Raw genomic sequence first — 13,764 nt, forward strand, 5'->3', positions numbered from 1 at the left:
TTTTTCCAGAGAAAAAATGACTAGAGACCTGTTTTTTGCGTCTTTTTGATGATGTCGGACAGGGTCCGACATTGGACCGGAAAGGGAAAATTACGATGTTGGACCAGGTCCGACATAGGACCGCAAAGGGTTAAAGAACATGTTAAGGAAGTTTGTTTCAGGAACGGGCAAAGACTGGGACAAATGGCTACCATACTTGCTGTTTGGCCTAGGCCTCCAAGGGCTTTTCACTTTTCTAGCTGCTTTATGGACCCCAGGTATGAGGACCTCTTGATGTGTTGAAGGAAAGCTGGGAAGAGGAGGAGGAGCAACCCCCGAAAGTGAGTGTGATCGCTTATGTCCTTAAATTGAGGGATCAGCTGGCACAAATGTCAACCCTAGCTCATGAGCACATGGGAAAGTCTCAAGCGGCTCAGAAGAAGTGGTATGATCAGTCTGCCCGGAAATGTGCCTTTCTGCCTGGAGAGCAAGTGTTGTTGCTGTTACCAACCACTGAAAATAATCTGCTAGCAAAATGGCAAGGTCCATACACACTGACTCGGAAGATGGTCCCAGTTACATATGAAATTCGCATACCAGAGCGCCGGAAACCACTGCAAGTTTTTCATATTAATTTTTTAAGAAGTGGTTAACACGCCCAGATCCTGCCGCAGAGAGTCTGTACATCCGGCCTTTGAGGAGGAAGTGGATTCTACAGAGCAGTATTTCCAGGGACAGCATAAAGAGGGAGACGTGGATTTGCAACATTTGCCGCCGGGAAAGCAACAAGAATTGCTGCAATGTCTTCCCACTAATTTGTTTGTGGAGAAACCAGGATGTACTGAGGTAATCCAGCATCGGATCATCGTAACAGACAACACTCCTGCTCGTCAAAAACTATATTGCATTCCCGAGAGGTTTAACCATCCACCTTCGAAGTGTTCTGTCGCCAAGGAGGAGACCAAATACCTGGGGTATGTGCTGGAACATGGAGTGATCCAGCCTCAATTTGGGAAGGTGGAGGCGATAAGAACAGCAGAGAGACCAATAAAGAAAAAACAGGTGCGCTCGTTTCTTGGATTGGTGGGGTGGTATAGGTGCTTTATCCCCAACTTTTCAGCCAGAGCCGCAGTCTTGATGGAGCTAACCAAGAAAACACAACGTAATAAGGTGCGGTGGCCCACCGAATGCGAGACAGCCTTTGAGGACTTGAAAGAGTCACAGTGCAAACCGATGCTTCTGGAATGGGCCTGGGAGAAGTCCTTCTTCAAGGAGAGCCGGGAGATCAGAGGCCTGTTGCTTTTATTAGTCGCAAGGTCTTGCCCTGGGAGTCAAGATACCCTACGATTGAAAAAGAGTGTCTTGCGATTAAATGGGTACTTGACTCCCTCAGATACTATTTAATGGGCTGGAAGTTTGTGCTTGAAACTGATCATCGGGCATTATCCTGGTTGGGACAGATGAGAGACTAATGCCTGAATTACACGATGGTTTCTGGCAATGCAGCCTTTTGACTTTGAGGTGCGTTATAGAGCTGGGGCACAAAGTCACTCAGCGGACTTACATTCACGTCTGCCTCATGCGGCGACTGTAGAAGGGGAGGGAAATGTAATGGACTGAATACACCGTTAATAAATAATGGGAACTGTAAGACTGTTTTGATCATAGAATGCACTGCAATAAGGACTTCCTGTAAACATTTTATTTGCGTTTGTATATCTGCTGGCTTAACTGTAAACTAACTGGTAAAATATAAATGAGAATGTACTTGCCAATGGGAGGAGGAGTTGAGTACGTTCCTGAAAAAAAAGTCTGTTTGTATCAGAATGGCGGGGTGCGCAGTGACGGCGGAGTTCATTGAATGGAGGCCTACGTTCAATTAACTTGCAGCGTTTCTGGCACAGTAGTGATCCGCCCGGTCCACTGCACCCATCTTGCTGGTGTAATCACAGATCACTGAAGGCTTGTCCAGCTCCTCAATTGCTCCTCTCTTGATGGTGCGCTGTACCTTCTCACAGTCACTGCCATGGAAGGTGCTCAACATGAGCACTAGCCTTTTGTCCTTCCATTCTAGCACCATGACCTTGTTGTCCTTCCTGAATGAGACTGTTGTGTTAGACAGTACGAATCATATTTTTTTTTCCCCCTGTCCCTATTTAGACAGGGAAAAAAGTCTGTTTTTTACGAGTGTAGAATGCTATTAAACTGCCTTCATTGAAATTGAATTCAAATGCTTTCTCCACATTCTGTGAGAGCGTGTGGTTTTTAATACCCTGTAATTCACTGTCAGGAGCAGTGGCAGTGTTATTGGAAGGCTGTATTGTGCTGTGGGAGATAAGAGGAACTTGGGAGGTTAATTAACATTACGGCTTTGTATTTATCAATTTGGCAGGCAGTTTTCTCTCCAGGGATTTCTTTTTTTTCTTACAATGCAGTGCCGCTGTAATTACAGAGCTCAGGTTAGCCCATACATACGTGCATTGCTAGAAATGTTTGTGCAGTGATCACATTTGTACTCTTTAGGAAAGAAAAGTCAGGGGACGAGAATGAAATAAACAAATATAATAACAATAAAAAAAACAATGTATATTACCTGCAAAATGTTTATATTTTGTATGTGTGAGTGAATAGCAGATCATGCTTTTTGTTTTAAACATCGTTCAGTGACATGTCTTAATGAACTGTATTCATTTTGTGAAACTGCTTTGCAAAAGAAACATGAGGTTTCATTTTGGGTGTTAAAGCTGGGCGCAAGCCAAAGAAATACAGTAGTGATGACAGTAGGTTCATGTTTATTCCAGACTTTTACTGGCAATTGGTTAAATACCAGTAGTAAATAAGCAACAGTCTCTAACATACATCATTAACAGAATGGATTCTCTTCCATAGTTATGAAGATTTCAAATCTGATATTTTACAGGTTGACCCTCGAGATGCTAGTCAGCACCAGAATACAAAATGTGCCTCTGCGCTGTACTGTAATTCTGGGCTGCTCTTCCAGCCTCTGTAGCTCCAGTTTGTCTCCGTCAGATCATTCCAACATCCCTTTTTTTGTGTGTGTGTTAAAAGCCGCCTTCTCCTTGCTCAATGGAGATAATTTACTGGCTCGTTTCCATCAGACAAGGATCTATAATTGAAATGACAAAAAAGATGCATCGCTACGCAGTTGTTAGTGTCTAAAGCAATGAATTTCAGCCTAGTACCCGACACCCTGCTCCCCTGGGGCTGTCAATCAGAAAGGGCTTAGTCAGCCCATCTGATGAGTTTACATTTGAGGTTGCCTCGTATGTGCTGGAGGAAGTGGTCATGCGTTTTTATACTGGTATCGACCGGATTATAGCAGAATATACACCAGAAAGAGAACGATGAAAACAAACATTACCAAGGATATGTAGCTTTGGTAAGAGGCAACTGTCTCTGTTAAGTAAGAGTGCATTGGAATGGTAGTTTGTTGGCCAATGTTGAGTAAGCATGGATGAAACGTTAAAGTGTATGAGATCATGAGTTCAAGTCCCAGGTCAAAAGATGAGTTTCTAATGTTACATTGAGGCAAGCCAGCTGGCCTTATAGACTGGTTAAACGGTTCATTGGCTATTGATAAGCTGAGATCTTTATTATATGATCAGAGTCTATGAAATGATGTTGTTTATATACAATGAAACATAACCGTTAATACTATACTGTACCATCGGCTACTTGGTCTATCAGGTGGTTATTAAAGACTAAAACAAAAAAAAAACATCTTATTAGTTTTGGCTTATTGCTAAATAGTGTATTATTGACAATCTGATCTTATTAAACTTCATACAAATGAATCATCTAACACCTACTGTAATGTGTTAAGAGCATACTGGTAATCAAAGGGTTAAAAGCCAGAATTATTTCATTTAACCCCCTTTTTCTCTTGTTTTTTTTTTTTCCTACCTCCTTGTAATTTTTCAGTGAAAAACCCTAATAAGCTTTTTTTTATATTTTTTATAGGATCAGTAAGTCAACAAGCGCTGATGTGCAAGGTGGGTAATTTCATATTACACAGCAAAAATACAGGAAGAGTTGTGAATTTTGGGGGGTGTAAGGGATTTACCATGAGGCTAACAGGAAATTGATATGTAGCATAGCAAATATGCTGAATGTTATGATATCTATTTATGTGCCTTTGTAGATATTGCTGTTTTATTTCAAATTCAGCCAGCTGAAGGATGCCTTGATTTACTGGTATGTTTATGTCACAAGATTCTGCTAATGAGAAAGCATTCAATACTGGGAAACGTATGGGGTAGTTTCTTTGTTTCTTGCACAATATTTTAAATTCTGTGGCCCCATAGTTGCAGGATATTGCTATATCTGGATTAAGATGAAGAAATACATCACTGTAATCAGGGTTAGAAAGTCACGCTCGCCCAAGACGAATTAAATCTTATGAGGACCACTTGATGTCTGTGCCTCAGTAGTCCTCTGTGCGAGTACTTGAAAGAAATGTACAGATATACTCGCCCGTTCACAGGCTTGCATTAAAAATGCTAAAAATGTACTAATGAGGTCAAAAAATAGGCCACGTTTTACTAAACATTATAAAACTAATAAATAAACAATTACCATAATGAACATTATTATAATACGTTGCTTAAAACGTAATAACACAATATTTTCATAATAAAGTTGAGTTCTTACCTATAAACAGTAACACGTTTAAAGCTTGGGACTCGCTATATGTAGTAGCTTGGTGTTTTTTACATTATTGTCAGCATATTTTAAGTGATTGGAAGCTGAAATTATTTTTAAAACACCCTTATACCAATACAGTACTATGGTACCATTTTAATAGCAAAACTGTATTCATCTTACGTACCAGTATTTAAATAGTGGGGAAACCTCAGCGTTTCCAGAAATATATTTTATTCTCATACCGAGTATGGAAAATTAGACGAACCATGTTTGTCACACAGACTAGTGTGTTTCCACACTGAGGTAATATAGCTTATACAACACTTCAGTGGGCATGCGCCAGTATGTTTGTTTCAGAGTACATGTGAGGGTACATGCGGAAGTCGTGTTTTTTGCCTCAGAAGAGGTGCTTGAGAACAGTGATTCTGGACATAGCCGTATGGCATTATGCAGTTGTTTGCACGCATAGGGATTATTATACAATAACCAAATACATTCGGAACAGCAAGGTGGGATAGTTTATGTTTTATCTTTAATGTAGTGCTGATGTACCCTTTAAACCATATAGCTCTTTGTCATTATTTTTGCCCTTCCTATCTGTAGGTCCAATGCACTGTTGTCCTGGAGGTGGGATCAATACAGGCCAGCAGTAACTCCCAGTGTGGACAATGCTTCTGTCTAGACTGGATACCGATGGAAGACCACAAGTTCCTGGCAGCTGGCTTCTATGATGGTATCTTTTGTTTATGGCTGTATCTGTCCATCAATTACTGTAATGCTTATGGCCGTAAGGATCTCAACAGCATCGTATTGTTTAAGTCAACACTTTTAAAATGTGTCCTCCTTTGCTTGTAATTATATTTAACATGTAATTATCAAGTTTGGTGAACAGTTTAATTAGCATTCACCATAAGATATCTTCAAATTACTTTGTTGTTACTTTACCTAAAGGCAGTGTAGACTTTCCAAACCAAGAAAAGAAGGTAATATAGAGCAGTTCTTGCTGTATAATCCCATGTTTGGCCATCTTAAAGTTTTATGGTTTGAGGGGAACACACTAATTCAGGAGACCTGCAGTCCAATGGTTCTGTCTTCCAGTAATTGTTTAAATTAGTATGTTGGATTTAGTTATATAAACCAATTTTGAAGACTTAAAGTTAGCATGAGTGAATGAATAGCTTAAAGTTAACATGCAGGAATAGATGGTATTAAAACATTGATGTGAAATGTTTCAACTGTTAGCTCCAATGCACTGAAAGCTTCTTAAGCTGCTCTTCGCATTGCGAAGTGTAAGAAACGGCATTCAATCAGAGAAGATTTTGTTTTGCCTGCAGCAATAGATATTTGCAATGCAATGTTTTGGGGTAAGAAATTGAAAGTAATTCCCCTGTCTGACAATACCATCTCAAGGAGGATCGATGATATGGCATGTGACATTGCAGATCAATTAATGGAGAAACTACACATGAATGAATAGCCATCAATGTCTGTTTTCATAATTTCAGTTTAATTGAATCTCCTGCTTCTACATTCAAAAAGAAAAATAATGTGCAACAGAAATTAATTTGCCACTGAAACCCCCTAGAGCAGCATTTTTCAAGTGGGGGTCCGTGGCCACGTTATTGGGGGTCCGCGAAGAAAGTTCACAAAACATAACAGAACGCATTTTATAACACAAAATGACTGTGGTTAATTTTCTGTTTAATCAATTAAATAATAATAAAAATTAACTGAAGCGAAAAGAAAAAAATATGTTAAGAACTTAAGCATAAATACCATGCTTCAGGAAGCGGTCAAGGTTAAAGGTCAAAGGGCTGTTGGTGGGGAAACAGCATTTGTGCCGTGCACAGTTATGATTAGGCAGCAACCGGTGGTTTACAAAAATTAAAAGTTCGATATTGACCACGGATTGTTTTTTGATCAAGCGTAAAAGTGAATCTGCGCAACAGGAAGAGAATGCAGAGGTAAAGCGTCAGAAAAAGGTGAGAAAATATGATCATGAGTATTTGAAATTTGGTTTTATCCTTGCAAAACATGTTGGCCCTGAAGGAGAACAGCTACCTGAATGTGTTATTTGTTCAGCCGTGCTGTCCAATGAATGTATGAAGCCTTCAAAATGAATCCGACATCTGAAAGTGAAACAGCCCACCCTTAAAGACAAATAGGGGGAGTATATAAAAAATTGCAAGAAAGGTTTGGAAAGGCAGATAACATTGATGAGAAATGTTTCAACTGTTAGCTCCAATGCACTGAAAGCTTCCTAAGCTACTCTTTACTTTGTGAAATGTAAGAAACAGCATTTGATCGGAGAAGATCTTGTTTTGCTTGCAGCAATAGATATTTGCAATACAATGTTTGGGGAGGAATACAGTAAGAAATTGAAAGTAATTCCCCTGTCTGACAATACTCAAGGAGTGACATGTGACATTGCAGATCAGTTAATGGAGAAACTACGTAATACTGAAGCATTTACATTACAAGTTGATTGAATCGACCAACGTTGCTAATGATGCCCAATTACTTGCATTCGTGAGGTTTATCGAGGGTACTGATATATCTGAAGAAATCATTTTTTCCAAGAAACTACCAAAACATACATCTGGTGGAGGAAATATTCAGATTGATTGAGTTATTTGTGACAAATGGCATATCCTGGTCAAAATGCACTGGGCTCTGTACCGATGGTGCCAGGGCTATGACGGGCCTACGTAGCGGACCTCTTGGATGTGTAAAAAAATGTTGCGCTTTCTGTAGTATGGACTCAGGGATACAGTTACACAGGGAGTCTTTAGCTTCCAAAACGCTGAGCCCCAAATTAAATACTGTTCTACAAACCGTTGTGCAGGCAGTACATTTCATTAAAGGTAGACCTTTAAATACAAGTCTTTGCTTTGCTGTGAGAAAAAACGGGAGCTGATCACGGAGTTCTTCTTTTTCATTCAGACGTAAGGTGGCTATCTCAGGGGGGCTGTTCTGAACCACATTTATTAAATGCACACTGAAGTACGTGAATTTTTAGACAATCACAGATGGAACTTGCTGCTAATTTCAACGACACTGAATGATTATTAAAGTTGGTATATCTTGCAGATTTGTTTGGAGATCTGAACAGATACATTTGTATGACAAACAGGAAGCTTTCTGTAAGAAGGCAATTAAATGGCGAGAGTGGTGGAATGAGGGTGGTGGGGGGGGTCCCGTCAGTGGAGGAACTGAGAAAACTCAAATGTGGCCATCAGCACTGCAGTGAAGGGTATCATGTGTGCCTATCTCACAGCCCTGGATCAGTCATTTGGTTAATATTTCGCGAATCTGGATCATGGCTGCATAAAACAAAATGCGGATTCAGTTTCCCTTTTCAGAGAATACGAGCAGTGGTTCAGTTTGACAGAGAAGGAAGAGGACCAGCTCAGAGCTTTCCTGTGACAGTGTGTACTAGAATCAATATGTCACAAGGGAATGCCTTGCTAGATTTTGGATTGTAACTCGAAATGCAGCAAAGGCCATAAAAGTTGTCTTGCCATTCGCAACAACATACCTGTGTGAAACCGGCTTCTCTTCCTTGACTGCTCTGAAAACAAAATACCGCCCTCGACTTCAACCAGAACACATGACCTCAGACTGTGTCTTTCTGTTGCGATATCTCAGAGTGTTGAACATTTATGCACATCACACCAAGATCAAGTATCACATTAATTTAAGTTGAATAACATGTATTATATAATTGCTGTGGATATTGTGTAATAGTAACAGTAATTTAAGCATTTTTTTTTTATTATTCCTGCCAGGTGTATTTTATGTGATATACAGTAGTTACTTTCTTAAATTTTTTTATGTTCTGAATTGTGTTCTAAGAAAACAACTGAGTGCATACTTTTTGGTCAGACGTTAAACCCCTTTGAGTGGGGGTCTCTGGTTTTGGTGACTTTGTGTCAGGGGGTCCGCAAGTACAAAACGGTTGAAAACCAATGCCCTAGAAGGTACTTATAGTCAAGAGATGTGTCTCGCTTCTTTATGTCACCAGGCTTCTGGACCAAAACTGAAAATCCAGCATGGTGACTGGAGTGGAGACCCTGTTAAATGAAAGCGAGTGTCTTTAAAACATACTTATTAACAGCAAGGTAGCCGTATAGAAGGATGTTTTCCCCTCCGTTATACAAACTTTGTAAATTAAAAAAACACACGTACAACTACCTGTCTACAGACATTATCGACTGCCATGCATCGTAACCTGTTAAACACCGGCCTGACGTTAGATCATAATAATCTTGCACGTATATATATTTTTTGTCGCGTTTTGTTAACTACTGCAGTGGCAACTTTTGTATATTTCTATACATCTAGCAACTAAATGTAACATTACAGTAAAGGAAACGGAATATCGAAAGATAAGCAAAAAAGGAACTGTCCTGCCATTTTAACAAACATATGTAATGCAAACAAAGGATATACTGTATGTGTTGGCATCATGGTGGATTTTATTGTTTTTTAAGCACAATTTGTCAATTCCCTCACTCCTTTGTGTAGTTGTTTGTAAGTATGTCATATAATCATAAAGTTGATGAATTCCCATATTAATGCAAACCAATGCAAACTTACTCTTTTATTTCAAAGTGGGGATTACTGTTCCATTGATTTCACGTTTGATCTACACACCTCAGAATTACCTGGCATTTTAAACACAGTTCCAGTGTAAATATAGAAAACCACTCCGTTATTTTGGCATGTGACTTGTTTTTTTTAAATTGGTTATTGACTTTTTGTAGCGAGGAAAGTAATGTTTCATAAAAACAAGTAAGAGTGCACTGCACAATTGTGTTAATGTAATATATCCCCTGTTGTAGACCTCTGTTATGTGATCTTGTTTTTAAATGTGTTTTCTTTTCTTCATTATAAGGTACGGTAGCCTTATGGAACCTAACTACCAAATCACTGCTGCAGCGTGTCTGCCAAACCAATGGATCTGTTACTCTATACCCCTACCACAGCTTCATAGCCCATGACCATGCCGTTCGTGTTGTCACCTGGTGCAAAGCCAGCAGGTAATGCGAGTTCAGGCTTTACCTTGGTGTGTCTGTGTGTTTCCAAGCCACCACTGGTTTTCATCCATAACAAAAGTTTACACCTGACAACTTCTGTGTGGCGTTCATCATTGCAAAAGATCAGATTGTTATTTGCATTTAAAAAAAAACACAGGTTGCCAGGTTGCAGACTTCCATTTTGCTGTGTTCTTTCAGAATACATAATCTGCATAGCCCTTAACTGTAAAACCATTGACCTTTCCTAAGAAACCAGCATGCCTTCTTACTGAAGTTGCATGAGGCAACATTAGAATGCATCATTTAGAAAATGACACCTAATGACACAAGCAGTGGGATGGAAAGCAATACAGTATGTATTGTTTCTCGCCTCAGATTTGCTGCAGAGGGAGAAACCAGAGACAAATACAGACTTATTAAAAAAAAAAAAAAATCAATGCAGTGAATCGAAAACAAGTAAGCAGATGGGCCCTCAGCTAGCGGAAAATGTAAATAAGAAAGTAGACTTTTTCTTCGTATGTCAGCAAGAGTGAAGATGGTTTACAGGAAACATTGCCATATGTTTGAAGGTTATTCCTAACTGCTGTGAGTGGCTTCAGCTGTTACTTTTTTGTGTTTATGCCCTGTATAATAAACCATATAGTGCATAAACAGATTAAAAAAAACGTAGTCTTAAAGGCGGGTTGTAGCAGCGTTAAGCAAAGCTGAGGACAGTTAACACGTCTTAAAGCATATTTCTTTAAATGTGCTCTTAATAAACTTACCTATAGATTTCCATTACATATCGCTGTGAACACATTTATTTCCACTAAAAAATATTCTGGTGTAATAAAGAAAAATATTTAGAATATATCGAGCTGTATCCCAATCTGGAAAATAGACATGTTTCTGTCACAAAGACAGCCGGAGTGGGTGGTGTCAGACCAGAGCCAGGAAATAAACAGACAGAGATTTGGGGTTTGGTGAAGCTGGGCGCGTGATCGCGCTCAGCATTTAATAATCAGAACAGAAAATAAAAGGTTTTAAACACAAAAACACGGGACACGGCACTACACGCCAAAATAAAAAGACAAACAAAACGGACTACACAGACAAAACACGGTGAGCAGATTTTAACGGTTATTTTGACAATTACTTTTCTCCTTCTCTCTCTCCCGTTCTCCACTCACCGAACACCCAACCCCGAGTGAATGCTACGTGTCTCTATATATACTGTTGTGCTGGGATTCAATTACTAATTAATTATTCACTTGAATCCCAGCACGTGAATTAATTCTGTGCAACCCCGTGCTTACATATTACATTTAACCAGCACGTGAAGTGATTTGTGCTCTCCTCGTGCCTAAATACAAATCTACACTTTTTAAATACACGTGAAACACAGACCCGTTTATATCCCGTGTACCAATCTATACACCAACATTTAACACACGCACGCAACATACAACACATAATAAGCACACAGGGGCGGGGCACATTGCCACAGTTTCCAATAAAGGTTTTATAAGAAAGCACATCATCAAGGGCAAATTAGAACTAACAAGGTACTTCGTCTAAACAGCATGCAAGAAATTGTCATTTTGGTTGCTATTTTTACACCTGCAATTGGTACAAATGTTGAAGAGATTATCTTTTTCTTCAGTAAAATGTGTAAACAACTAACACAGGCTATGTATCCCATACGAAACAGATCAGGAAAACAGCATTAAGTGCCTTCAATTTCTATTGATTAAAAGCAAGGTGATTTCAGAGTGCCAGTAAATCTAAAAACGTGTTTACTTATAACAAAAAATCTTATACTCTCCTTGTGTCCCCTATGTAAAAGCTGACTGAATTTCAAAAGCCCCCACTTTATTTGGAACCTACCGGCATCAAACATCATTCACAGGTTTTAATGTTATGTCACATTAAATAAATATTTATAAAAACAATCCAAGAAATATATATATTTATCAGCCATTTAAATTACAAACCCCACTGCTTTCCATTGTGTGTTCTATCTGTGCAATACCCTACATACTATAGACATTACTTGTATCAATGTAGTATAGTTAGGCTTTGTGACTCTTAAATACATTTTAAATATAAGACATATCCTTAGAAAAATTACTGGGGGGGGGGGGGGGGGGGATCTTTGTTTCTTGAGTGATTGACTGATTTTAATGACCTCATTGAACTTCCACTGAATTAACTTTGCCTCCTTTTAATTTTCAACGCTTCAGTGATTTTATACTCACAGCCAGCGAGGATAGAAAGTTGAAATTCTGGGATCTCAGGAGGACTTATGAGCCAGTCAATGTCATTAAACGCTACCTCAGTACAGAGGTGTCATGGCAGCTGCATTGGTGTGGAATCTCTGTGGCACAGGAAAACTGCTACGTTACGTAAGTCACTTTTTCTCCCCTCTAGCAGCGTTTCAGCTGAATAAACATCATTAAAAGGAATAATCTATCTGCTTTGTTTATGTATCAGTTTTAATATTGTACTTTTTATATTGTCTGTAATGCATGCATCTTGATTGAATAGGAATCCCATTACTATCTGCAAATGTTATGCTTTGGTTTCTAGGTAATGGAGACAAAATATTAAAGATAGTCACTTTATTTTATCATTTCTTTGTGAAGAGCTATGGCCAAATGTTTTTCATCACTCTGTAGAATTAACTAATTTTGCTTCATAACGTCCAATGAAACCTTTTGAATAATGTTACATTAACATATTTAATTACTTACCACTTTGTAGTTCTCCATCTATTTAAAATGTGACATTTCTAAATCCAACATGAAATACTACTATTATGGCTTCCGGTAGACTTTTGCAATATCATTTTGCAGTTTCTTTGATTACATGGTGTTAAATAAAATATCTAAATTATGTTCATATAGTTTATTTTTTATGTCTCAATTCTAAAATTCTCAGTGATGCAAAACTTTTGGCCATAGCTATATATGTGTTTTGTTTATGGATCATAGAGGCCAAATATTTGTTGTCTGCTTCAGAGGATACCAATAAGGACAGTATTTCATAACAATTTCAATCATCTGCTGACCGAGACAAAATCCATCTGTTTGTTGAGAGTGCATCTGTGCACCACAAGACCCTGAAAAACACATGCCAGTGGCCTCGTATTACACAGTCACCAGCCTGAATGGATGCAATTAACTGCTGCATAGTATTCAGAAAGGGAATCCCCTCAACCAAGACAGTCCACGATATAAGGAAACGAATTTGATGTTTGCAGATGAGTGTGCACAATACCAATTGCTATGTTAGTACGTTTCTAGTTACTGATTCCAGTGTTCAAAAGTTACACACATATAGCTTGAAGAGTAATTAGCTGGGTTTTGAAAAATATAGCGTCACATGTCCCCACGTGTTGCTACAACTGTTTAAATAACGTACCTGTAATTTTTCTTTTTTGTTAACATCCTGACACAGTTACACTTCTAACTTTAAAGTCCATTTCAAAGCTGTTTTCAAAATGGCCGCTCTAGTGCACTGGTAGTGTAAGGATTATTGCCCACTTTGTCAAACGGGTAACACAGCAATAACGATCAATGATGTGGTATGGAACAGAAAAGCCAGAGCACTTGTTTTTTTTTTGTTTGTTTTTTTAAATCGCTCTTCCTGCAGTGATTTAAAGAACAGATCTCAAACCCCAGTGCAATAGAGTGGCCATTTTAAAAATAGCTTTGAAACGGATTTTAAAATTGTAAGTTGTCAGGATGTTAACAATGAAAAGAAAAATTACAGGTATGTTATGTAAACAGTTGTAGCAACACGTGGCGATGTATAATTTTTCAGAACGCTGCCACTTTTTAAATATTTATCACTGGAGACAAGAAATGTGGCACCCAGATATAACAGAAATCAGTTCCCTATTTTTCTGGGAGAAAGCTCAGGTATAGAGATTGTCATCAGGAGTGGATTCAGGTCGCTTTTTGTCGCTCACATTCTCAAGTGCCAGTCTTATATATCTTACCTAACTGCTTGTGTGTAAATTTTAACTTCGTGATCTCTGGTTACATTCTCTTTTCCTAACAATATCTAAACACTGTCAATTTCTTGGCGCGAGTTGCAA

The 13,764-nt window shown here is 38.7% G+C and overlaps 1 protein-coding gene across 1 annotated transcript in view; it reads left to right on the top strand.

The window, feature by feature from the left end:
• gtf3c2 (general transcription factor IIIC, polypeptide 2, beta) overlaps positions 1-13,764 on the top strand; it is a 44,136-nt gene that overhangs the window by 19,257 nt on the left and 11,115 nt on the right. Inside the window, exons 11-14 of the mRNA XM_059025765.1 lie at positions 3,961-3,992; positions 5,248-5,377; positions 9,542-9,686; positions 11,906-12,067. Coding sequence (XP_058881748.1) covers positions 3,961-3,992; positions 5,248-5,377; positions 9,542-9,686; positions 11,906-12,067 — 469 coding nt within the window. The remainder of the gene's footprint in view (positions 1-3,960; positions 3,993-5,247; positions 5,378-9,541; positions 9,687-11,905; positions 12,068-13,764) is intronic.

This window comes from Acipenser ruthenus, chromosome 6 (genome assembly GCF_902713425.1).
Source record: "Acipenser ruthenus chromosome 6, fAciRut3.2 maternal haplotype, whole genome shotgun sequence".
NCBI classification, from domain to species: Eukaryota; Metazoa; Chordata; class Actinopteri; order Acipenseriformes; family Acipenseridae; genus Acipenser; species Acipenser ruthenus.